The sequence below is a fragment of the Pollicipes pollicipes genome, unplaced genomic scaffold (genome assembly GCF_011947565.3).
Source record: "Pollicipes pollicipes isolate AB1234 unplaced genomic scaffold, Ppol_2.1 Scaffold_7261;HRSCAF=8764_pilon_pilon_pilon, whole genome shotgun sequence".
Taxonomy (NCBI): domain Eukaryota; kingdom Metazoa; phylum Arthropoda; class Thecostraca; order Pollicipedomorpha; family Pollicipedidae; genus Pollicipes; species Pollicipes pollicipes.
The window spans coordinates 41,837,402-41,861,120 of NW_023597054.1; the positions used below are offsets into that span (position 1 = coordinate 41,837,402).

Consider the following 23,719-nt stretch of genomic DNA (forward strand, 5'->3'; position numbering starts at 1 on the left):
CAAATGGATTTGCAGTGCAGTGCTGTCTTGTCGAGTGTCTGAGGCACTCTGCCTTTAAGTTTTGCCCTGTCTGTACTAGAGCGTTCATCTCACAAGTCCTGCTGTGTTCGTGCTCTTCTGGGAGACCCTGTGTCAGTACCCCCCCCCCCCCTTACTACCGGCGTGTCGGCAGGTGGCGTGTTGTCCGCCCTCGGTCGTCCCTTGAGCAATGCCCCGACCTGACGGCGCTGCAGCGTCCGTCTCTCGCTCATCCCCCGGGGTTGCCCTGACCGCATCTGACCTCCGCCAGGCGGCGTGGTGGCGTCGCTGGACCTCCTGGGCGACCCGGCCGGCCTGGCGCGCTCCATGAGCTCCGGCGTGCGTGACCTGGTGCAGCTACCATACCGGGGCCTGCTGTCGGGCCCCGGCGGCCTGTTCACGGCTGCGGCCGCGGCCTGGCCAGCCTGGCGCGACCCTGGCGGCCGGCGCCGTCAGCTCCGTCAGCGGCCTGGCCGCCGCGCTGGCGCGCAATCTGCACCAGCTGTCCCTCGACGCCGACCACGTGGCGCGCACGGAGCTCCAACGGAGCGCGGCGCCACTGGGGCTGACGCACGGCCTGGCGCAGGGCCTGACCGGCCTGGGGCTGGCGCTGCTGGGCGCCGTGGCCGGCATCGCCGACCAACCGCTGCAGGGCGCGCTGGCCGGCCGCTCGGCTTCGGCGCTGGTCGGCGGGCTCGGCCGCGGCCTGGTCGGCGCGCTCACCAAGCCGCTGGGCGGAGCGGCCGACCTGCTGGCGCACACCGGCCAGGGTCTGCTGCACAGCGTCGGCTGGCGTCGGCGGCCGCAGGTAGTGGGTGCGGGACGGGGTGTCACGTGCTTTGTCTTCGCCGACATCTCCTGTTGTCAGTATGTCTATCGTGCAGAGTATGCCCCGGAATAGTGTGACGTTTGCCTTGTTGCAGCTAATATGGGCTCATTGGAGCTGCGCTTGCGAGGGGTTTGTGTGCGAGCGACAGCGACCCATCGTGGCGCCGACCGCCGACTTCGCTGGCCGCGCGCCTGACTTGTCCCGCATACTGCGGCTGCGCCTCGTCGGACGCGTGTCTGCGACTCACCAGACAGTGGTGCCGTGATCCCAGAGTCCAGAGCCCTCTGTGTTCGTGCGTGTGCACTGACAGTACGCCGCGGGGCCGCCAGAGGCGCCAGCCCGAGCGTCGCTGGCCGGTGAGCCAGTGTCCGGCGGCGGCGCTCTGGCACGCGGTGCACCTGCTGCCGGAGTGTGCCGTGCTGGTCGTCACCGATGCCACCCAGCTGACGGACGGCGGCGTCTTCCGGGCCGTCACAGTCGTGCTCACCTCGCAGGTCAGCATCGCTCGCGGCGCCGCGGGATTGGGCGCACAAGCTGGACTTACCCGGGGCGCAGGACACTGCCGTGACTCCATCTCCCGCACACTGCCCTAAAAGGAGTGACTCACATTGATACGTGTTTTGAACTGAAAAAGCCATCTTGAAGACCTTTCTGTGCTGTTCACAATCCTACCCTTCTTGAGACATACGCCCGTCTAGTTTCTGAGCTACACGCCCGCGAAAAATGGGGAAAGGTATATCGGGGAGAGCATTTCAAAGTCACCTTGGCATTCATGGCGTCATAATGACGGCATTCATATTCTGCCTTTCCATGAGCCATGCGGCGGTCAAGGCTTAGGAAAATATAGTTGTCGAGACGTTTATCCTGGCGTTCGCGAGCGCGATTCCCAGATACAACGGCCGTCAATGGGCTCTCAATAAATGTTGCGCAAGGTACGATGACGTAATCAAACCATGTCGCGTTGAGGAATATTTTACTTGTTGCATTATATCTGATATTTTCTTCAATGTCTCCAAATGTGAAGCATTCCCTTGAGTTCATAGTCGGCTGCGCTAACGATTCGGTACTGTGAGGCGCGCGCCGACAACTGAAGCCGTGCAGCGTGCGCCGGCCGGCGGGCGCGTGCGCAGACGCGGCCGGACGGCGACTGACGGACGCGTGCGGGCGGCAGGACCTGCGGCTGCTGGCCGACGCCGAGCTGGAGTCGGCCGCCAGCTGGAGCGCCGTGTTCCGGCTGACCGAGACGGAGCTGTGCGGCTCGCAGACGGACCCCACCGAGGTGGCGGTGTGTCGGCGGTCCGGCCCGCTCGGCTCGCCTCTGCCCTCCTCCGCCCTCTCAGGACTCGGGTACGGCCACTAGTTCGGGGCGGCGCTTCGCGGTGTGCCTGCTGGCGAACTGGAGGGTGCCTGTGGTCTCGTTATAATTACTTTTATAAACGTTTGTAGTCGTGATAATGTATTTTTAACAGCTTCACACCCGATGGGTATAACAAATGCACGTATACAAGTGGACAAAATAATTTTATGTGATATTGTCGCGAGGACTGCTCCACTTCGACGTGTTTTTTGTCTTTATTTTGTGAGCTTGTCAACGAATATGACATACTGAGTTGTGTATGTAGCCTGCTAACTGCCAGCTCAAAATTTTCAGTCATATCCCGAACCCGATCAACATCCGTCGGATCATATTATTCTGAAACCGCCAGGCATTCGTTCGAATTGTCAAGTCGAGCCCCTGGCCGTAGCCCCATCGCCCACGTACCATCACGCGGCGTCCGTCGACAGCTGGCTCACGGCTGCCTTACGCCTCGCGTGCTCACGCTTGGCCACGTGTGTCAGGCCGCAGGCGGACACGTACGTGGCGGAGTACGTGCGCGGACGGAGCGGCGCAGCTGGGCGCAGAGCCGGGCCGGCAGGCGTCGGCGGCGGGCGGCGAGGCGCGCTTGCCTCACCCTGCTGCTGAGCCCCGAGCGGCGGCCGCTGCTGCTGTCCGCCTTCCGCAGCGCCCAGGACCGCCAGCTGGGCCGCGGCTTCACGCTCGAGGAGAGGTGTGACCCTGGTAACCGGTGACAGGTGACCGCCAGCTCGGCCGGCCCCGGGACCGATGACCATGGTGACCGGTGGACTTGTGTCGGCCAGCTGTGCCTGCCTGGAACCGGTGACCTGGTGACCGGCGACCTGGTGACCAATGACCCGGTGACCTGGTGATCCGGGACCGCCAGCTGAGCCGGCCCGAGACCGGTGACCTGGTGACCGGCGACCCTGGTGACCGATAACCCGGTGACCTGGTGACCGGTTGATACGGTGGCCGCCAGCTGAGCCGGCCCGAGACTGGCCGCCGGCTCCTCAGCTGTCGTGCGGAAACAGCTCCGGAGCGCGGTGGCTACATTCCGTTCCTTGCGCGCGAAGAGGTGGCGAGGCGGGGACGGTTGCGGCCAGCCCGTCCGCCCAGGCGCGCCTGATAGCGCTGCCGACTGTGGTTGTTTACGGTTGGTTACGTTGCGGCTGTGTTTTTGTACTGCGGGTTACGCGGTTTGTTGATCAGCGTGCGTGTGTCCGGCATGATTGACGAAGCGCATTACAGGCCAGTGGCTGTCGTGGAGGATGATCTCCAGCGCAGCCGGCCACGTTCTGACCCGAGCGCGTCCACGGCCAGGTCACAGGTTTGTGACTGCAACACTGTGATGACATTATCTCGTGTGCGCTTTGATGGTTGCAGGGCCTTTTGCAGATACGGGCATTGTTTGTTGTTGTCAATGGGGCCAATAACAGGTGTTCTAACGAACTTGTTTCCGTGGTTACTTTTAACGCGTGTGTATGCTGTCGTTACGAATTATATGCCGCAATATCGTTTTGTTTCCCCGTGGTGTGTAGACAACTCGGAGCGAAATCCTGAGAGGATTGACTGCTGCGACGAGAGCTCTAGTTGAGGCCGCTTAGGATTGAAAGCTATATTGTTTGGCACAGACACGGACGACACACCGAAACATTGAACGCATCGCAGAGATGGAGAATTCTAGAAACGTTAAACATGTACAGTGCGTAGTTGGGAGACGCTAGTTGGCTGCCCGCTACCGTCTTTGAGATGAAGTAAACTGCAACTATTTACAGGATTAAACATCCAGCATAACCACATACAACAACGGAAAACACAGCATGCACCAAACTCTCATGGCTAAATATGACGGTTTGATCCAATAGTAAAACTGGGGTAAGCACAGACTTTTTAGTTGCCAACGTTCTTGACTATTGCTTGCGATGAAAATACCACTTCTATCCACACACAATGTCCTCGAGGGGTTCTAAGAACCCTTTGGTTACTTGGCTAAAAGTCTTCGACCACCTCAGCGGCCGACACTGGGGCCTGACTCCCCGGCGGAAGTCGCGCGCGTCACGGGCGCGGCGGGCCCGCGTAATATCAGACGCGGCGTGCTTGTGGCCCACCGCACCAGCCGCGGGCCGCCGCCCCGCCTCGGTCGTCCGCCGCGCGTCCTCGCCGCAGCCGGGTCCGCGCGGCTTATCACAGATCCGGCCTCTGGGGCGCCCGTCCTGCGCGACAGAGTGTCTCCTCCGGCCGGCGCCGGGCTCCGCCACCTGCCGGACGCCTCGCCGCCGGCCTCGTGCCGCGGCCGTCCCGTCGGGCGGCACTCCTCGCCGGAGGGCCCGCCCGGGCCGGCGCACCTCACGGGGCGGCCGGCGCCCGCGCCGTGCTGTTGCGGCCGCAGGGCTGGTCTTGCGGCGGCGCGAGCCGGTTGCCGGCCGCCGATCCACCCTTGCGGCGGCGGCCGCCGTTGGGCCGGCGCCGGCCGCTTCTGGCGGTTTGCGCAGCCGCCGGCGGCCGCGCGGCCCGACCGCGTCGCTGGCCGCCGGACCGCTGCCCTCCAGGTCGCTTGCCACCGGGCCGCTGGGCACCGGGCCGCTGGCCGCCGGGCCGCTGGCCCGCCAGGTCGCTGACCACCGGGCCCGCTGGCCGCGGGCCGCTGGCCGCCGGGCCGGCCGCGGCGCCGCTGGCCGCGCCGGCGCCCGGAGGCGGCTGGCGGCAGCATGGCCGCCTGGACGGCACGCGTGTCGGAGCAGTCGAGCCGCTGCAGGAGTCGACGCACCTGGCGAGGAGATCTGCCGCCCACACCGGCCCCGTCAGAGGGCGGCGGCCGACGCGCGGCAAACAGCCGGCGCACAGCCCGCGAGCACTAGCCAGGCCACGGAACCAGATCGGGCACGACGGTTAGACTCCTTGCAAGCTGGGATACGCGAGTGATATGATCGGCTCGATCAGGACACCGACAGTTGAAGAGCGAGATCGACACAAGATTGATATGAACGAGAACAGACGCAGGAGTCATTACATGGGCGGGTTCGGACAGAGGAGCGAAATCGTTAGAACGCTCTTCTGTTGAAACTCACAGGCCAAGCCAGTGGACAAGCTACGGCATCGGATCAGAATCAGTGGACGAGGTCTTTTTTCACACGGTCATACAGATAGGGATCGGGGGTCTGCGAGCGTTCCAGTACATGTCCAAACGTTTTCAACCACGCTATCATTCCAGCAGGTGACCTTAGTCCGGTGGCCGACTTTTAAACCTTTTTTTAGATTAAGAGAAGTAAACGTTTCATTCACAGGCCCGACAGATCTTATTCAACGGCGTGGCGAAACTGCTGATCGGTATCCAGCCTTGCAAAACCAGCACCTGGTCTGGATTTTCAATAGGCAAAAGTGAAATCCCTGGAAAAATCAGTTAAAACAAAAGAAGTGATAGAAAGACAACGTCCGACAGTCCAGCTCGAGCACCGCAACACGTCTGATGAACCGACCGGCGCCGACCGCCGGTTTATCAGATGTATCAGCTTTTCGAGCGCGCGTCATACGAATCTCATGCGCGTGGCATTGCTTTCACTCCGCCGCTAGCCCACAGCTCGAACGAACCTTTCGTCCGCGACCACCGCACGCAACGCGACCCCTCGCAACTAACCTTCAACTTTTTCCATGGCATGATGAAGGTAGGGTACCAGTTGGTCGCCCTGGCGGCGCGCCATCACCAGGTACTTGATGCCCTTCTGCTGCAGCTGCGGGCAGCAGTCGGGGTCGTGCGCCCACTGGAAGGTGGGCCGGCGCAGCGCGCGCCGCTCGGCGCGGCTGGGCGTCTGTGGCTTGAAGATGCGCGCTCTGCTGGCGATCAGTCGGTCGGCGCGTACCCGCCGGATCTTGGTGCGCACGGCTGCCGGCGGCGCTGCGGTTAGAGCGGCGCTGGCCGGGCCGCCACCCGGCCTGACGGTCACCTCACAGCGCGTCAACCGCCGCCGGACCCGACAGGGGGTGGCGAAGATCAAAGGCGCGCGCACCGGGTGCCTCTGGATTTGCAAGCTTAGCGAAATTGTCGCGACCAACTCACCCAGTCGGCGCATATGACTAAACTCGTTAAACCGGCACCCTCGGCCTCAGTGCGATATCTTACCTACGTCGGACCGGCAGAAGTGATCGAGCATGTTCTCCTTTGTTTCCGGCTGGCTGCAAGCGTTGCAAGCCTCTGACGGCGGCTCCTCTGTAACGACAGCGGTTGAGCGGGTGAGCGCCGGCCCGGACGGCCGCCGGGTGGCGTCGCGGCTGACGGGGCGAACCCGGCGCGGTTACGGGAGCCGTCCGCCTCGTCCGCCCCCACCGGCGGCTGGGCTTCTGCCGTCACGTCCTGTCGCGCCGAGATGCACAGACCACAGGTGGCGCCGCCCGGCTGTCGCGCGCGGCAGGGCGCCGCCGCCACGGCCCTGCCGCCGGCGGCCCGCGTGGGACGGCTCTCTCGGGGCCTGACATCAGCCGGTGGGTGCACGCCGTGAGACCTCGCATGGCGGCGCCTTTGATCACGTGCCGGCCAGCGGCGGCAGGCACGATGGTCCGTTCACTGGGCCCTGGAGCGCCTTTCGCGGCTATCAGTCGGCCGAGCTGCTCTGATCAGGTCACGGTCTGCAGACAGCCTGCCGCAAGCGGCGAGCGGGCTATTCGGCGCCACATGACCCCCGCCCCCTGCCCTCCCCTCCCTCCTCCTCAGCTGTCATCTCGGGCCGGCGCTGACGGCAGTCCTTCGCGGCCGATTCTAACGGCGCCGACAATAATCTCCTGTCAGGGTCTGCAGCTATTCCCATCGGCCGGCTGGCACTCAGCCGATTGGCCGGCGCCCGTCCGCCACCCTGGAGGTCCCTCGCTTCTTCCTCAGCGGCCGGCTCCTTGATCATCCCTGGCCTTATCCCTCGCGGCTCTGTAGCCTGTCACAACGCCTCCCAGTCGCGCCTGACACCCCGAAACCCTCACCTCTCGCTCGATACCCCGACCACTTCATCTGACGTCCCGACACGCCGGCCATCCCTCGGCACCTCCCCTCGCCCTGGCCGTGTCTGACACCCTGCCCAGCACCCTGAGCCTCCCCAGGGTCCGGCCGGGCCGGCGGCCGACTGCCGCGGCACCGCTCCCGACGGCCGCCTGGGACAGCCCGTCACACCGCGCCACATGCTAATGCCCGCCGCCTTTGCAAGGTCCGCCGCCGCCCGCGCCGCCTGTCTGCATAGATAGGCGGTCCGCGATTCGACCCGCGTCGTGCTGGAATAATACCTCTCCTCGGGTCATGGCACAGGCAATGGCAGACGCAGCCGGTAAATTTATTAGGCAATTCCAGCACGGCGGCGTGCAGCGATGGCCGGTAATCAATATAGGCGCCGGGTATTTATATATGGGGCGGCGAGCTTGCAACAAACAGCCGGCGGTGTCGTCTGAAGCCCGGCCCCGCTCGGGGGCCATTCGACCGCTTCAAACGAGCCGACCGCGCCTCTGGCCGCCGATCGCCAGCCGATGCCAATTCGGCGGAATGTAATGTTGACACCAGAGAGACTGTAGGTGTGCTTTGTCCGGGGCTGGGCAGCGGGTGTCGGCGCGGCCGCCGCGCATCCTGTCCGAGCCCACTTGAAGGGAGCCGCCGCGGCGCGGCCGCATACCGCGCCGGCGTGACACCCCGTCACGTGACACCACGTCACGTGCGAGTGTCGCCTTTCCGGACCGGCCGGCAACGTGATCTCATCGGCCGATAGGGCGGCCCGAGGCGGCTGCTGCACGGCCGGCGCCGACCGCTGGCCAGAAGCGCCGAATCGCAGCCGGCCAGAACGGCTCCCAGGGGTCCGACGCCGGCGCCGCCAGAGGTACGCAGCGGATGTGGCGGACCCGCCGCGAGATCCTGTCCCGACGCCGCGCCCCGGCCGGCTCCCCTCGGCGGCTTCTGGCGCTCCGGCTCGGCGCACAGTGACCCTGCTCTCAGAAACTTTTGATACTGGTCGTTACGGCTTGCACCCGTCCCGGAAGTGTGCTGCTGATTGTAGGAAGCTGTTACCGCTTAAGGGGTCCTTTGCACGTGCACGGTCGCGGCCCGTTACGCTTCGCCTGGTCCCGTGTCGCTTCGCGTGAAAAATCACAGCCAATAGACCTGCCAGTGCCGGAACGCGAGATCTTGTATAGACTGTGTCCCATAAATGTGTTATCAAAATAAACCGCACATAAACCGAAAAGGAAAACTAATGATTCGCGTTGAAGTAGGGTTGCATCATGTGCAACGTCTCTTATAATGACCGTTGCGCACGAGAGACCTCAGCACATCCGCCCACATACAACTCAAATGACCAGCACGCAGCCAGCGTATTTGGCTTTCTCAAGGTGTTACTGTCGGCTTCGTAGCGCAATGCGACGGGACACAGCGCGAGGCAAGCATGACTCACATTCGTTACTTGATTTATCACGGGAGTGCATGACAAAGCGCCTAGCAAGGCATGCCTGCCTCAATCCGCCCACCTTATATAGTCACGACTCCTGGTGTCCCTGCGCCAGCGCTTTGGAATGTTTATTCACGAATGAATGTCCAGGGGCATGCGTCACGCTTGTGAGAACGCGATGATTTTATCCTCACGAAAATCAGCCGTAGATATTCACGAGTCCTTTCCTGCTAGCAAACGCGTGGTGTCCAGTTCCGTGCTTTAGGTTAGTCTGCGGGGCCGAAACTAACGTATCGCGTTCAAAGGTGACGCCGACAATGAATGCTAGTGAGGCGAACACCGTTCATTCCATTGGCCGGCGATAGCCTGGAGTTAAAAGTTGCTCCCACTCCCACTCCGATTTTCGTGAATAACTTCCGAACCACGCAAGGCAGTCCCATCAAATTTTTAGCGCCTGCCTGGTGATCGATTTGACATATTCTGGAGGATTTTTCCTACATCAGGTCAGGTCACTGGGTTGTGGCGACGTCAGTGTGAGCTTGGACGACGGCTTTCGGCTCTACATGCGGTAGCTCTCAGTTTTATTTCTTGCTTGGGGCTGCCTTGATGTCATCCTTTCAGTGGTGTGACCGTCTGGGGAGTGAGAAGTGTGTGTATGTGTAACATCATGTGATATGTGACATCACGCATATCGCTACACAATCATGTCATTGGTTTGGAAGGCGCCGATGCAACTAATGACCTCGTCTGCCGTGTGGACTGGAAGAGCAGCATTATCACCAAAACGGGTGACCTGACTTTGATCCTCGTTCTTAGTAAACACGTTAGTGCGATTCTGCAAGGAAAGAACATCTGCTGTTCTTGCACTCTTTTGCTTAGGACCAGCGAAGGTCTACACGACCATTGTTAGGTGCGCTGGGGCTTTGCAATTGCTCCAGTCTCACACTTCGGGCATTTCGCGCCACACCCGGCGCCAGTTACGTAACAGATATAAGCTCGACGATTGCTCGATAGCATTGTCTTTAGGGCTGACATGATGCCGATCACCCAATGAGTTTTTCCGATCAGACGGTTACATTTTGATACCAGGTTAACAATCATCATGGCTACTTCCGAAATCTAGAAATCCCACCTGAAGCTGGGGAAACTGTGCTGGCTAACAGGTAAAGCGTCAAGCTGATATCACTCCTTAACGTGACGCAAATTTCGAAAGAAATGTAGCGTTGGGCCGTCATTTTAGGCATGCAAACTACATAGCTCAAACTTTTAGGATCTAGCATTTCATTTTCATCAAATACGTGCGCTAGGGTTTATACGCAGGTCATGAGTGGTCTTGTTCTGCGATCATTCTTATTCGCAGCTCAAATAATCCGCAATTAACTTCACGTGCCCATCCATGACAGTGACGCTCTGATTACTGTTTAAAGTCATGCTTACGTTCTGAATTAGACGGTTATAAGTACGGTTGTGCCACTTCGGGCGCTGCAGTCTCCAGATATATCACGCAACACCATCCAACCAGGAACCCCAGTCGTAACGTTGATTTAAACTCTGGAGCTTCAAGTTGATCCCTTCTTCAGCGAGCATACGGCACAGCTACTTCCAGAGTTCAGCACAGGACTTTATGACCTCCTTTAGTTCACCCCGCAGCTCAAGTATCTTAGACTGATCCTTTTAACCGCTTTTCGGCCCTTTCTTGATATAATAACTTTCTTAATTTTCAAGACAACGATCGATCTGCTGCCAATCAACTTTGAAGAAAAACAGGACATGATGTTGAATGACGTCAATGGGAAATGCCCTCAGCTAAAAAAAAAAAAAAATCAGCGCGAGCCCGGGTCTAATGCTATCTTTCATTTTTCTTCACAAATCTAAAAGAATGCACAAATACGAGAGGGTATGCATAAAAGGATTAATATCCGACTGCTTACTGTCCATGTCAGCTGAGGCTCCTGGTGACGACAGAGAGTTTTTTCTCGCAAATAATCAGAGCACCTTAGATCAAAATCGTGGTGCTCGAGGCGTCACTTTGCCGTCAGTGTGCCCGGTGTCCGGTGCAGTCTGTGCGGCAGTACGTGGGCCGCCGGATGCTGTCTGACCACATGCTGCTCCAGACACCTAGCCTTAGGGCTCCCCTGCGCGCTTGTGTTTGTGTACCCACGTTTGTGGTCGCCCAGAACCTTATCCGAAGGCCTGTGTGCCCCTCCACAGAGATCGACATGTCCCTGTTCCCGATTCCATTGGCATCCCTCCATCGAGACATTTCGGCGGTCTCTGCTTGACGCTTGTGACACCCTGCACCTGGGATTGGATGCTTGCGTCTGCCGATAGCACACGCGGGCCACGTCATAGAAGACTCGGCTTATACCTATGTGTGGGCTTGGGAACAGCTGGCAGTCCCGGGTTGGACTTGAGTGCGCTCTTCCGCCAAATCTTGGGGCGTCAATCTACTCGGGCTCAGGGTATATTTCTAGACTCTTATGCATGGGTTTCAAGTATCCCTCTAATAGTGTGCTTCAGGCGCGTCTCCACCTACAATTGAGACGCTCTTGGCCTGTGTATGGGGTCTGACCGTAGCTGCAATTAACTGTCTTTTATCTGTATTTTGGACACCTTCCACATCGCACTGGCGCTTCTCCACGCGATATCAAGGGTGTCGTTTCACCGGGCTCAGTAGCGCCTCGCTACTAGTCCTCATTAAATCTTAATTCTCTACAGACATCCTGAAACATGGGCGCCCACACGGGCTGAAAGAACGCCATAATTTACGGGTACTGCGGAGAAATCGGGCCCTTTGGATCCACTACTGATAACGGCCCGTCGTTACACGCCTTTGTCTCTTCTCGGACGTTCCGCGCCATTTCAGACGGATGTTCCGCGCCATTCCAGAGGTCATGTTGGGCTGGTCCGTCACCTGGCCGACCAAGCGCGCCACGCTTGACAAACGCGCACACGCACGCTCACATACGCAGACAGACTCACAGTGCATCGCGCCGCAGGTACTTACATAGAATGCAACGACCTGGAAGTACAACAACGAACTGGGAAGGACGATGCTAAAAACGTAAAAGCGTAGTCATACATCCAACGACATTTTTGTCAGAAAACCTGAGCACATTCCCGCATACAGGGCGTATGTCCAGCACTGCCGACTTTCGCCGACCAGCCGCCATCCAGGCACACAGTGATCCCCACCGGGTGAACCGCGTGCCACCACCAATGTACCTCTACAGCTGCAGACCATGCCTGACGAGCGGACTACCTCGACCTCCTGCAGGCGAACAGGCCAACACTGGAACGACAGCAGCCGGCGCGAACCGAGAGCGGTCGCCAGCGCTACGCTACTACACAGGGCTAGCTACACAGGCCGACAACCAGACGAGAGTGAAGAGAAGAGCCCGCCGTGCGGAGCCGGCACCACAGGATGACGGGGCGCCGAGCCCCGCCGACAGCATGCCCCATGCCCGCCGCCGTCTCGCCGCCCCGCGCCTCATGCCGCGCGGCCGGGGCGCGCGGCGCGCACCACTTACGGATCACCAGCGGCCCTCCGTTGTCCTCCCACCGGTTCACCTTCTCTGCAATACAGGGAAGAGGCTGCCGGTTACGGGGGTGGCCGCCGGCGTGAGGGGCCGTGCCGAGCGGACAGCACGGCCCGGCCGGCTGCCCGGGACCGGCAGCCGCTCGTCGGCTCGCTACTGGCCTCCTACGTCTACCTCTGCGCCACGGTGTGGTGTGCTGTTGGCAAGGTCGTCTGCGCTGCGTTGGGGCGGTCGACCGCCCTCCGCCTGCTACTGACTGCTAAGACTAGTAACCCCGAGGCGAGCACCCGTCTTCGCTTCTCTACAGCACGACGCCCCACGGAAATACTTCACTGGGGTAAACAGCCAAATGCCGTGCAACATCCGGGACCGCTCCGCAAAGCTGATCTGCATGCGAGGCTGCAACAACCGTCTTCCGCCCGCCACAGCGCAGAGTGTTCTCAGGGAAGGCTGTTTTTCAGGCCAACTAAGTAGCCGGTGGCGGATCGCATTGCACGCTGCATGTTCCAGTTGTCGCCCTTGCAGGCCGGTCAGTTGCTGAGCCCCCAGCCGTGCTGACCTCCAGCACACGCCTGCGGTGGCGTACGTCTCCGCGTCCACGTGTGCTATATCGCGCGTCTGGCGTATACACCGGAAGTTGCCAGACCTTGACACAGTCACATGTTTGGGGAGTGCCGTTTGATCTTTGCCGACTGCTCAAGAAAACTGAGAACAGCTTGGAGGACGTTACATTATTTTTTAATCATTCACCGCAAAAAGGCAGAAACAATTTACACGACGCTTCGTACAGGAGTCTTCATGATATGACTTTCAGACACGATGGTTTGTAAAAACCTTCGAAGTTATTCTTAAAGCCACAACCCCTACCACGACTGTCCGTTTTTTGGGGGGAGGGGGTAATTGTAATTTACACTACGGACCTACTCGATACAGGCGTACTGATCAAAATATGTAATTCAAATATTTGGTATGAAGATAAGCTGTTAATCCTCCCAAAGGCTAGCAAATACACCCAACTGCTTGGATTACCGCTTACCGTCGCTCTGAAGTTGTACCCCTCGTCTACGTCAATGTTTCCTATTCAATGCGCACACAAATGAGGCATCAATAATGCAAAATAGCATTGGATCGAAACATAAAATATCACTTAGTAATGGCCAGTTGTTAATGGGCACATACCGTGACTGTTGCCTCCCCTGATAACATACAGTACACATTTTGTTAAGTGATATCCTTTAGACGCATTACTTGTTTGTTTTGTCCCGAACTGTTTACCGTATTCTGTTTTCATTCCTTACACGGAAGTGCTCATTGTTAAGCGTTCACAGCCACGGTTGTTCAAATTGTATGGCACACTTAGGGTTTTTCCACCAGATGTTGCCAATTTTACAAGGTCGTTTCAATTGATTACCTCTGCAGATGCACACAATAGTGGCTCGCACAAACGATTCCACATGTTTCCAAGCCAGGCACGTGAACTTTTGATAGAAACTGACCGGAGTCTGAAACTAAGTAGGGTGATTATGGATTAAAGCAAAAGCGAAGAGTTGATTTCGGAGTGACAATCTAGAACCAGAGGCAAACAAGTCATTTCCGCTGCGCTTTCTACGAGTTTAGAGTCACAAAATGCAGCCCCTGGGACCCTGGGCTAAGATATATCACTGTTAATAGGTTCACTGAAGACAGGTTGACTTTTCAGGTGTTGGAAATACCCATCTGCAAGACAAACTAAATGTATATATGCATACATATATATATATATATATATATATATATATATATATATATATATATATATAATTCCTCATACACGTCTTGTAAGAAGTCACAGCGCACTCAGCATTGGTTGCTCTTTATGTTTTCTAGATCGATCTGATGTTATCTTTCACTTGCTGCTGATGCTCCAAACACCGACACCAAGCCTCGTAATAAAAAAGGTACATTTTGTCGTAGTGCATAACCTGGTGTGATGAATTCCTATATAAACATGCATATATATATATATATATATATATATATATAGATAGATAGATAGATAGATAGATAGATAGATAGATAGATAGATAGATAGATAGATAGATAGATAGATAGATAGATAGATAGATAGATAGATAGATAGATAGATAGATAGATAGATAGATAGATAGATAGATAGATAGATAGATAGATTAGATAGATAGATAGATAGATAGATAGATAGATAGATAGATAGATAGATAGATAGATAGATAGATAGATAGATAGATAGATAGATAGATAGATAGATAGATAGATAGATAGATAGATAGATAGATAGATAGATAGATAGATAGATAGATAGATAGATAGATAGATAGATAGATAGATAGATAGATAGATAGATAGATAGATAGATAGATAGATAGATAGATAGATAGATAGATAGATAGATAGATAGATAGATAGATAGATAGATAGATAGATATAGATAGATAGATAGATAGATAGATAGATAGATAGATAGATAGATAGATAGATAGATAGATAGATAGATAGATAGATATAGATAGATAGATAGATAGATAGATACAACTATTTCAGGCCATGCTGTATAACAATCTGTGCCTTTTTTAAGAGAGCTAGAGGCACCAAATTTGCAGGTTGTATTGTTCTGTACGTGGACTCACTGAAGTCAAGATTTAAGGTTCCTAGGCTATGACCTTCGGGTCCAAGAAGGTCAAACAAGGTCAAACTCCAGACTGATTTTCAAAGTGCTATCAGAACCTAGATAACCGTTTCTGAGCAAAAGGCCACATATTTATTTAAGGTCAGAGACCCTGTTTGACCTTTTTAAGGTCATGGTGACCAAAATAATACAAGACTCCACGGAGTTTTGCATTTGAATAAGCGAAAAAGATTACGCTAGGCAGTATGTTCCTAAAAACAAAATGTTGACTTGGGTCATTTTAGGTCGGCGAACTATTGTAACCATAAAAGGATCCATGGAAGATGCGGCTCCTGTTATCAATCAATTCGAAATGAATACCAAAACTACCCGTAATAGCAAGCCCCAGACTAATAAAGCAGGTCGGTTTTGACCTTGGTCAGACCTTCATACCTGACCCCACGTCAGTGGAATTTGTTCATTCAATTGTTTTGCTGCCTAATAAAGTATCTCAGAGATGTATGGCTTCGTGTAACACTCCGTTTCTGCATCAGGTTGAACGATGTCCTAGACATTGTCTTCGCTGAACCCATGGCCTGACTTTGGCCTGCCGTTAGGTCAGCAACCTTACGAGGTAAATACATTTTTCAAAGCATACGATCCGCTATTCGATTGTCTCCAGCTATGCAAAATTTTGCTTGGCTGCACCGCGCCGTTTCGGAAGCCATTACGGAAAGCCCTTCGGGGGCCAGTTTGACCCCTAGCCCGAGCGTGTGTTAACACACGCCCGGGTGGCCGGCTGGATACCCTTCGCTCGGGTAGGAGTGAATTTGACACCCTGAGATCTGGGGAACTAAGAGAGCTAGAGACACCAAATTTACAGGGTATGTTGATTTGTGTGTGAACTCACTTGGATCGACGTTTCAGGTTCCTAGGTCATGACATTCAAAATTTTCAAATTTTCATTAGTCAAATTCCAGATTCCGTCAAATCCAGGTCAAATTCATATTCAATTTGACTTGACAACAAGATTCCGTCAAATTCAATGGTCAAATTCAGGTCAAATTCCAGATTAGTCTCCAAAGTGCCCCCAGAACCCAGATAACCATTTCTAAGCAAAAGTTCCCCCGCTCATTTAAGGTCAGTGACCTTGTTTGACCTTTTGGAGGTCATGGTGACCAGATCATACGAGAATGCTCTGAGTTTTGCATTTGAATAAGCGACAAAGATTACGCAAGACGGTATTTTCCTAAAACCAAAATGTTGAACTGGGCCATTTTAGGTATATGACCTATTTTGGCCTTTAAAAAGTCCATGGAAGTTTTATAATGCAGTTTCTGCTATCAATATATTCGAAATGAGCGCCAGAAACTATCCACACAGCAAGCCCTAGAGTAATAAAACAGGGTGGTTTTGGATTTGGTCTGACCTTCACACCTGACCTAACGTCAATGTAATTTGATTATTCAAATGTTGTGTTGTCTAAGGAAGCATCTGAGAGATGATGGCTTCGTCTAACATTTCGTTGTTGCACCACATTGAACGATCCCCTAGAAACTGACTTCGCTGAAACCATGGTCTGACTTTGACCTGCCATAGGTCAGCGATCTTACAAGGTGTATCTAAATTTTTGATATCAAACAATCCGCTATTTACATTTACAAACAGTCCGCGATACTGCAAGGTATATCTAAATTTTTGATATCAAACAATCCGCTATTTACATTTACAAACAATCCGCGATCTTGCAAGGTATATCTAAATTTTGTATATCAAGCAATCCGCTATTTAATTATCAACAACTATGCAAAATTTAGCGCGGCTACGCTGCGCCGTTGGGAAACCATTCTGGAAAAACCTTCGGGGAGTCCAATTGGCCCCCTCACCCGAGCACGCGTTACAGATGCCATCAGATCGATCGAGAAAACATTGTAAAAAATCATTAGTGCCGAGTCCGCTGTGATTTTTATCAAAGGACGGACACACACACACACACACACACACACACACACACACACACACACACACACACACACACACACACACACACACACACACACACACACACACACACACACACACACACACACACACACACACACACACACACACACACGTATATATATATATATATATATATATATATATACATACATACATATATATATATATATATATATATATATATATATATATATATATATATATAGTAATAGTTATAGTTATGTGTATGCACAAGCACAATACCTTAGCCTATTTTCATATAGATAAAAATACGGCTAAGTCGTAATGCCTTTGAAAAGTTTAGGAACCTTTTGGTGTCGGCGTTGATGAGGCAGACAGACCTCTCATTTCAAACTTCTAGCTTATGAATGGCATCATATGGCCAGAGTCAGACCTGCACAAAGCTGGAATGCTCCGTCCGGATGTCTGCCGTGCTTCCTCGGTGTGTGGTCCTTCACACTCAGCCACACAGCACTGCGGTGTACGCGAGGGAAACTGTCGGTGATGCATGTGCCTGATTCTGTCCCCTGCTAACATCGCCAGCAGCATGTTAGCATGATGCCTTACGCGTGCCGCTGTGCCTGGTCGGCGTCGGGTGTCTCTTCAGCCTGCGTGTCTTCTGTTGGTATGTGTCCATGTCTCTTCTTTGTGTGGACAGTTTGGTGATAAATGCATACATGCCTGAATGAACAAACCAAACAGTTCACCGTCGAACAAGCCGTTTGCCGTCGAGTTGACACCGTTCGGTTGTGCCTAAACCAGCCGACGAGAGAGCAGAACGGCGGAAGCGAGGAGGACTTTTTGAGAGATGGGGCCGGACCCGATGGTCAGACACCGACAGACACCGCAGCCGATCAGACACCCACAGAAGTGAGGAGCGCAACACTCGACACTCGGCGAAGAGCCACAGCACAGTTAGAGAGCGCGTTTAAGCAGGTGTAGAGTAACACTCCGGAGCGCGACGCTGATGCGACGACACGCGACACTGAACTCTGATATCAACTATCATGCCGAATGTTCACATGGCGTTACGTACACTTACGCCTTCGAGTGCCGGGGGAGACACCGCCGATCTTTTCCAAGTGAGCAAGCAGATCTCGGGGGGGGGGGAGTTCCTATCTCATCACGTCTATAACAATTTTTTCGTAATTCGTTGCGCTTTTTTCAATCAGATGGCAGTTATTGTCTAGAACGTGCCGTAATGACCCCCTTCCCATTTGTTGCAATGTTCTGTCTCGGTCACCTGAGATTTCCTGAAGTATCCAGACGTCCACAGCCCCTTACCGTACGTCCCCTAGGGGCACCGTCATGATGAGAACGCGCATGAACCTCTAACTCAACGGGAACACAACACATCGCGTCAGTAACGACTGAATCCATGCCGTCCACCGAGGTGCTGCTCGTGGATCATCTCACAGCACTGCCGGTGCTCAACAATCTGCGCCGTCATGCCATCAAACGAGCCACGGCCTCTTCGCTGCTGGGCTGGTTCAGCGTCCCAACACCACCACAGACCTTCACACACCTCAGCACCTTCCAGCTGACACAAAAACCGGATGGGGTCTGTGCCATCCGCCTGGCCATTAGGTCTAGTACCCCATCCGGCACAGCACGACACAGGTAAACCGACTAGAGCTGCTAACATGTCCAGACCCCTGACGGTGACTGTCGGGGATACGGCCGGCCCCAGTCCCACCGCTGCTAACACGTCCAGACCCCTGACGGTGACTGTCGGGGATACGGCCGGCCCCAGTCCCACCGCTGCTAACACGTCCAGACCCCTGACGGTGACTGTCGGGGATACGGCCGGCCCCAGTCCCACCAGTCACTTGTTGAATGGCTGTTCTGCTGACGTGGCTCAGTCTCGCCCAGAGTCAGGTACGGCAGGCCTGCCAAAGGGGCGGCTCCTCCGCGCTCAGCGTGGACTCCGTCGTTAACTGCCTGCTGTCCCAACAGAACGTCACCACGGCCTCACTCTGTCGCTCTCAGCTGTAGCCTGCCGCGGTTCAAGCCGTGACCGCCCGCGGCAGCAGTTAACCCCCAGGAGCAGGCGTCGATCGGGTCCGGGTCCGGGTCGGATCCAAGCCCGGGCCCAGGTCCGGGTCCAGGTCCGGATTCGGGTCCGGGCCCGGGTCCGGGGCTGAGTCCGGAGCGGGGCCGGGGCCGGGGCCGGGTCGGGGCGGAGGCCGGGTCCGGACCCTGAGCCGGGATGGCGTCCGAGTCCGAGTCCGGGTTAGGGTCCGGGTCCGGGTCTGGGTCTGGGTCTGGGTCTGGGTCCGGGTCCGGGTCCGATTCCGGTTCCCCACCCGGGCTGGGGCCTGGTTCGGGGCCGGGTTGGGGCCTGGGCTAGGGCCGGGGCCGGGGCCGGGGCCGGGGCCGGGGCCGGGTCACGCCGGGACGCGCCGGACCGGTGTGACACCCCGGAGCTGACGAGCAGCTTATCACGCGAGGCGTCCAGCCGTCGACAGCCGGTCCCGCCCCGTCGCCGACCGCCGACAGCGCATCTGATACGGCGCCCCCGTTCAATTAGCGCCCTATGGTGTGGCAGATTAGCCGCGGCGTAATTGGCGGCCGCGCCGCTCTTGCCGCCGCGGTAATTGGCTAAGCGGGACGGGCCCGGTCCGGTCCGGCTGGTCTGGCCGGCCGGCGGGTGGGCCGCGCGGACTTGGGCGCCCCTGGCCGCACCGATCGGCCATCGCGGGGGAGACGTCACCACAGAGAGTTGGAGCGGTGTCGCCACTTAAGGAGCGACGGTGCTACTTACGGAGCAACGGCGCCATGTAAGGAGCAACAACGCTACTTACCGAGCGACGGCGCGCTGATGGGAAACGGGCTTCGGCTTGAAAAAACTCAGTGCTGGGCAAATATTTTTTTATTGCCGGCAGGTGAGAAAATGCATGTGATAGTGCAACTAGAGTCAAGCATGACTTAGCATATTTTCCTTACACTTTGGATAAGAAATACGCGCAATATTTGCCTGGTAGTTTGCGGTATAGATCGCCAATGGTAATCGGATTTAGGTAAGCATGGGACGATGGGCCTACCTGCTCCCTTCTTAAGATGAATATGTTGAGAATGCGTTTCCTGGGACGTCACCGAAATCGGTTCAGACGTCCCGGTGAAAAGTTATTCTTAAACTGCCGTTGATTTTGTTGCTTTTAAAGGTTGTTTAAAAAACGTTGCCGTTCTGGTCGTTTTTCAACACATCTTAATTGAATTCAGTAATGTCCGAGGAGACGAGTGCTGAGCATATCAATGATATTAAAGGGCTTTAGGGAGCAAGACCTTTAACATCACATGTCGGTTGGGCGGAAAAATCCAAACGTACAGGCGTGAAGCTGTCTGAACACACCAAGCACATTGCTATTTCTTGCACACATCCGTGTGACTGAGCCATATAACTGCACCGGATAGTTCTGATGGAGAGAAAACATCGTATGCTATTTCCCCTAACCACTCTTACATAGATTCATCTTATAGGGTTTCCCCTTGGCTTGGCGGGGAACAAAAATGAATGCACGCGGATCGCGTCAGCCTGCTGACGGTCCTAGGCCGAGTTTCCTCAAGCTGTCCAAGATACGGAGAAACAATCCAAGCGCTACGGAAGATCTTACAAATTTAACGAGTTCCGAAAATGTTATCGTCGGAACCCGTCGAGCGGCGGCTTACGCCCGAGAATGGACTAGTCAACTGCGACATTATCCTCCCGCCCCCTCGCTGAGAGCAGTGACGAGGGATCAATACAAGGAGCGATGGGGACACCGTGCCCCTTCCTCCTGCGTCTGGTAAGCCATAGCGCGTGGTGCGAGCCGAGTACGTGGGTGAGACGTCGAGAGATGAGCATACCTTAGGGTGCACGTGACCGAGATGCCCAGCGCATGACTTTTTCGGCTGTCCATTCGGCACTTCACGAGTTTATCAGACGCATTGATGAGACCTTGCGTGCAGTTTTCATGATGCCCGGTGGCCGTGCCAGAGCAGCGGGCGTCACGTGAGTACGCACCTGCTCTCGTTCGTTTGCCGGCCGCACCGTGCCCGTTCTTGCGCACACCACCGAACGCGTCCCGTGCGGCGGCACGGCCCCCAGCCGGGCCGGCGAGCCAGGGCGGCCGCCAGCAGGTTGTGCCGGCCCGGTCCGCGTGCTTACCGAACAGGCGCCCCGCCGGACTGCACTCACCTGGCGGCTGCTTGTTGGACTGGGCCTTGATGCACATGTCGTTGTCGGCCGGGAACTTGGTGCAGCGCACTATGTCCGGCCAGGGGAAGCCGTACTCGGCCATGCGCGCACCGCAGCTGCTCTCCACCTTCTGGCAGAGGCTGCGGCACGGGTAGATGGGCCGCTCCAGGCAGATGGGCGCGTACAGCGAGCACAGGAAGAGCTGCGCGTCAGGATCGCAGCGCACGTTGAGCAGCGGCACCCAGGAGGCTGCCTGCTGCGAGACCTCGGAAAGGCTGTCGTGCTCCAGCAGGTTGGGCAGCGTCATGCGCATGTAGCCGATGTCGCGGCACAAGGTCATGTTGTGCGGGATGTCAATGCAGACCGGCTGCGAGCCGCGTCCGGTCACCGTGTCCCACTCGAAGGCGCGCGCCGCGCCCAGCAGCACGACTAGCGTCGCCCAGGCTGCGGTCATGGCGGCGGCGTGCGCGAGCGACCACCGCCGAGGCGCCGGTCGGCTCCGACTGGCCACCGCCGCTGCCGCCGCCGCCGCCGCCGCCGCCGTCTCTCCCCGGTCACGTGACAGGCCGGCGCCGGCAGCCAATGGCCAGCTACGGGCGCCCGCCGGCCGGCCGGCCCCGCCGAAAGGCTCATTACAGGCTAATGATGATAGGCGGCCGATGAGTATCTTGACAGCCGGGACAGGGCTCTGCGCCGGCTGATGACGAGTGGGAGGTGTCGGGGTGCGGGGGCGGCAGCACGAGGGGCCGGCAGCCGGCGGTGGCGCGCGCCGCCGCCCCCAGCGGCGCAGGGGAGCCGCCGCTCGAGCAGCCGTGGGAGCGCTCCCAAGACGCGCCGCTGACGGCATGAGGTCATGCGCTAAAGGAAGCAGGCGCCGTCATAGCGCTGGGCTGAAAGGATGCCGCAGTGTGTGTTATCTCAAGCACATGACCTCGCTTAAGAGTCCTGGGAGCTATAGATCCATCCAGTCTAGGCTGATGAAATTAGACATTGGCCGGAGGGATCCAAACGCTCGCGTGTCAGGCGGTGTGCCAGTTCCGAGTTCAACCGCGCGTAACCCTCCCCTGCATCTAGTACGCGCACATGCATGTGTGTTCGAAAAGGCCGCGTATCCTGCACAATTCGAAAACACTGCGCAACTTGCCAGCTTCGGCTCTGCGCCTGCCTTACGCGCATTTTGATTCCTCAGCGGGTACATACCAGAAGACTTGATCCACCAGAAGACTGACCTCCAACTCAGAAGAGCTGCGGCCGCATCGAATGATCTTTTGATCGGTGACTTCCTGACCGGAATTGCATAGCTTGAAACCGGAATGGCTCAACTTAGCAAACCTACATTTATGTGTTGCTCTACATGCAAACATGTTGCGTCATGCTTGTGTACAATAAATCAGTGACCATGCCTAACGCGCCTAGCCTATTAAATGCTTCCGCACTGAAATAAGCCTACACGGCTTCGTCAGCAGCGACGTAAGACCGGTAATCCTGCGGCATGTCCGAGTTACCGTGGCCAGCGTCCTGATCCCGCGCTCCGGACGCGTCCTGCTGGGCTGCCGTGGTACGGCGGATCTGGATCGGGTGCCGTGTCGGGGGACTCCGGCCGCGTTCTGCTGGGCTGCCACGGTACGGCGGCTCTGGATCGGGTGCTGTGTCGGGGGGGGGGGGGGGGAGGTTCCGGCCGCGTTCTGCTGAGCTGCCGCGGTACGGCGGCTCTGGATCGGGTGCTGTGTCGGGGGGCTCCGGCCGCGTCCTGCTGGGCTGCCACGGTACGGCTGTTCTGGATCGGGTGCTGTGTCGGGGGGCTCCGGACGCGTCCTGCTGGGCTGCCACGGTACGGCGGCTCTGGATCGGGTGCTGTGTCGGGGGGCTCTGTCTGTGTTCTGCTGGGCTGCTACGGTACGGCGGCTCTGGATCGGATGCTGTGTCGGGGGCATGGTGCCTCGGCATTGCGTCAGGATGGACTGTGACTCGGCTATTGTGTCCGGTGTTCCATGCCCGGACATTGCGTCACGGCGGATCGAGCTCGAGCGGCTTACTTGATATGACCAAGAAAGGCCTTCAGCTTCTGCTTTTCCAACAGTGCTAGTTATTATGCCTAAAAAGCCGACCTTCATTACACTGGGAACTATGAACTGGTGAAGCGACGAAACCCAAGAACCAGTTGTATAGATCATGAGAAATCTCTCCGTTTCAAGGTTATCTACCAGTAAGCGGAAGGTCGATTATTTTCAACACAGTGTTTCCCGATGTTGAGTTTATGTCCCGGTGGGCTACACCCTCGTGCCATGTCGGCCTGTGATCCCATGTAAGCAGCAGTTTGCGTGATGCCGCACGGTGTCAGGCGGGCTTTGCTGGGGTGCTGTGTCCCCGCAGACCGGGATCGAGCGTCGTCTGTCAGCGGGCGGCTCCTGCTCGGGCACTGGTCCCAGTGGACCACGCCTAAGTTCTGTGTCGCGCTGGGCGGTGCTCGGGCGGAGTGCCGTGATGGCCACGCCCCAGCATTGCATGTCTGGGGACCGTTAGGCTCAGATCAGGTATCGCGGAGGCCCGGGGCGGGTTATTGTGCCGCTACGGGCCATGCTCAAGCCTCGCGTTACGCTGGAAAACGTTCGAGTTTTGAGTCATGTCTGACCAAATTTGAGTGTAATGTCACCATGTACCGTTCTGGGGTGGTTTGCTCCCGATCCAAACCAGAAGAACACCTCGTGCGGCGCGGAACGAGCGAGGCGCAACAGACACGACAGCTGTCAGTCGGTGTCATGTCAATTGTGCCAAAGGTCGAGTTA

General features: G+C 56.4%; 2 protein-coding genes across 2 annotated transcripts in view; one reads left to right on the forward strand and one right to left on the reverse strand.

The window, feature by feature from the left end:
• Positions 1 to 1,112, forward strand: part of LOC119111455 (voltage-dependent calcium channel subunit alpha-2/delta-3) — a 42,754-nt gene extending 41,642 nt beyond the window's left edge. Inside the window, exons 23-25 of the mRNA XM_037235272.1 lie at positions 290 to 357; positions 521 to 679; positions 1,098 to 1,112. Of these exons, the coding sequence (XP_037091167.1) occupies positions 290 to 357; positions 521 to 679; positions 1,098 to 1,112 (242 nt within the window). The remainder of the gene's footprint in view (positions 1 to 289; positions 358 to 520; positions 680 to 1,097) is intronic.
• Positions 1,113 to 2,611: 1,499 nt separating this feature from the next.
• Positions 2,612 to 21,421, reverse strand: LOC119111456 (secreted frizzled-related protein 5). Its single transcript, XM_037235273.1, has 5 exons — positions 20,934 to 21,421; positions 12,121 to 12,165; positions 6,301 to 6,387; positions 5,818 to 6,063; positions 2,612 to 2,739 (listed from the first exon to the last, which is right to left on the reverse strand). Exons 1-5 carry the CDS (start codon positions 21,385 to 21,387, stop codon positions 2,612 to 2,614), a joined length of 960 nt encoding a protein of 319 aa, XP_037091168.1. The 5' UTR covers positions 21,388 to 21,421.
• Between the last annotated feature and the right edge of the window lie 2,298 nt (positions 21,422 to 23,719).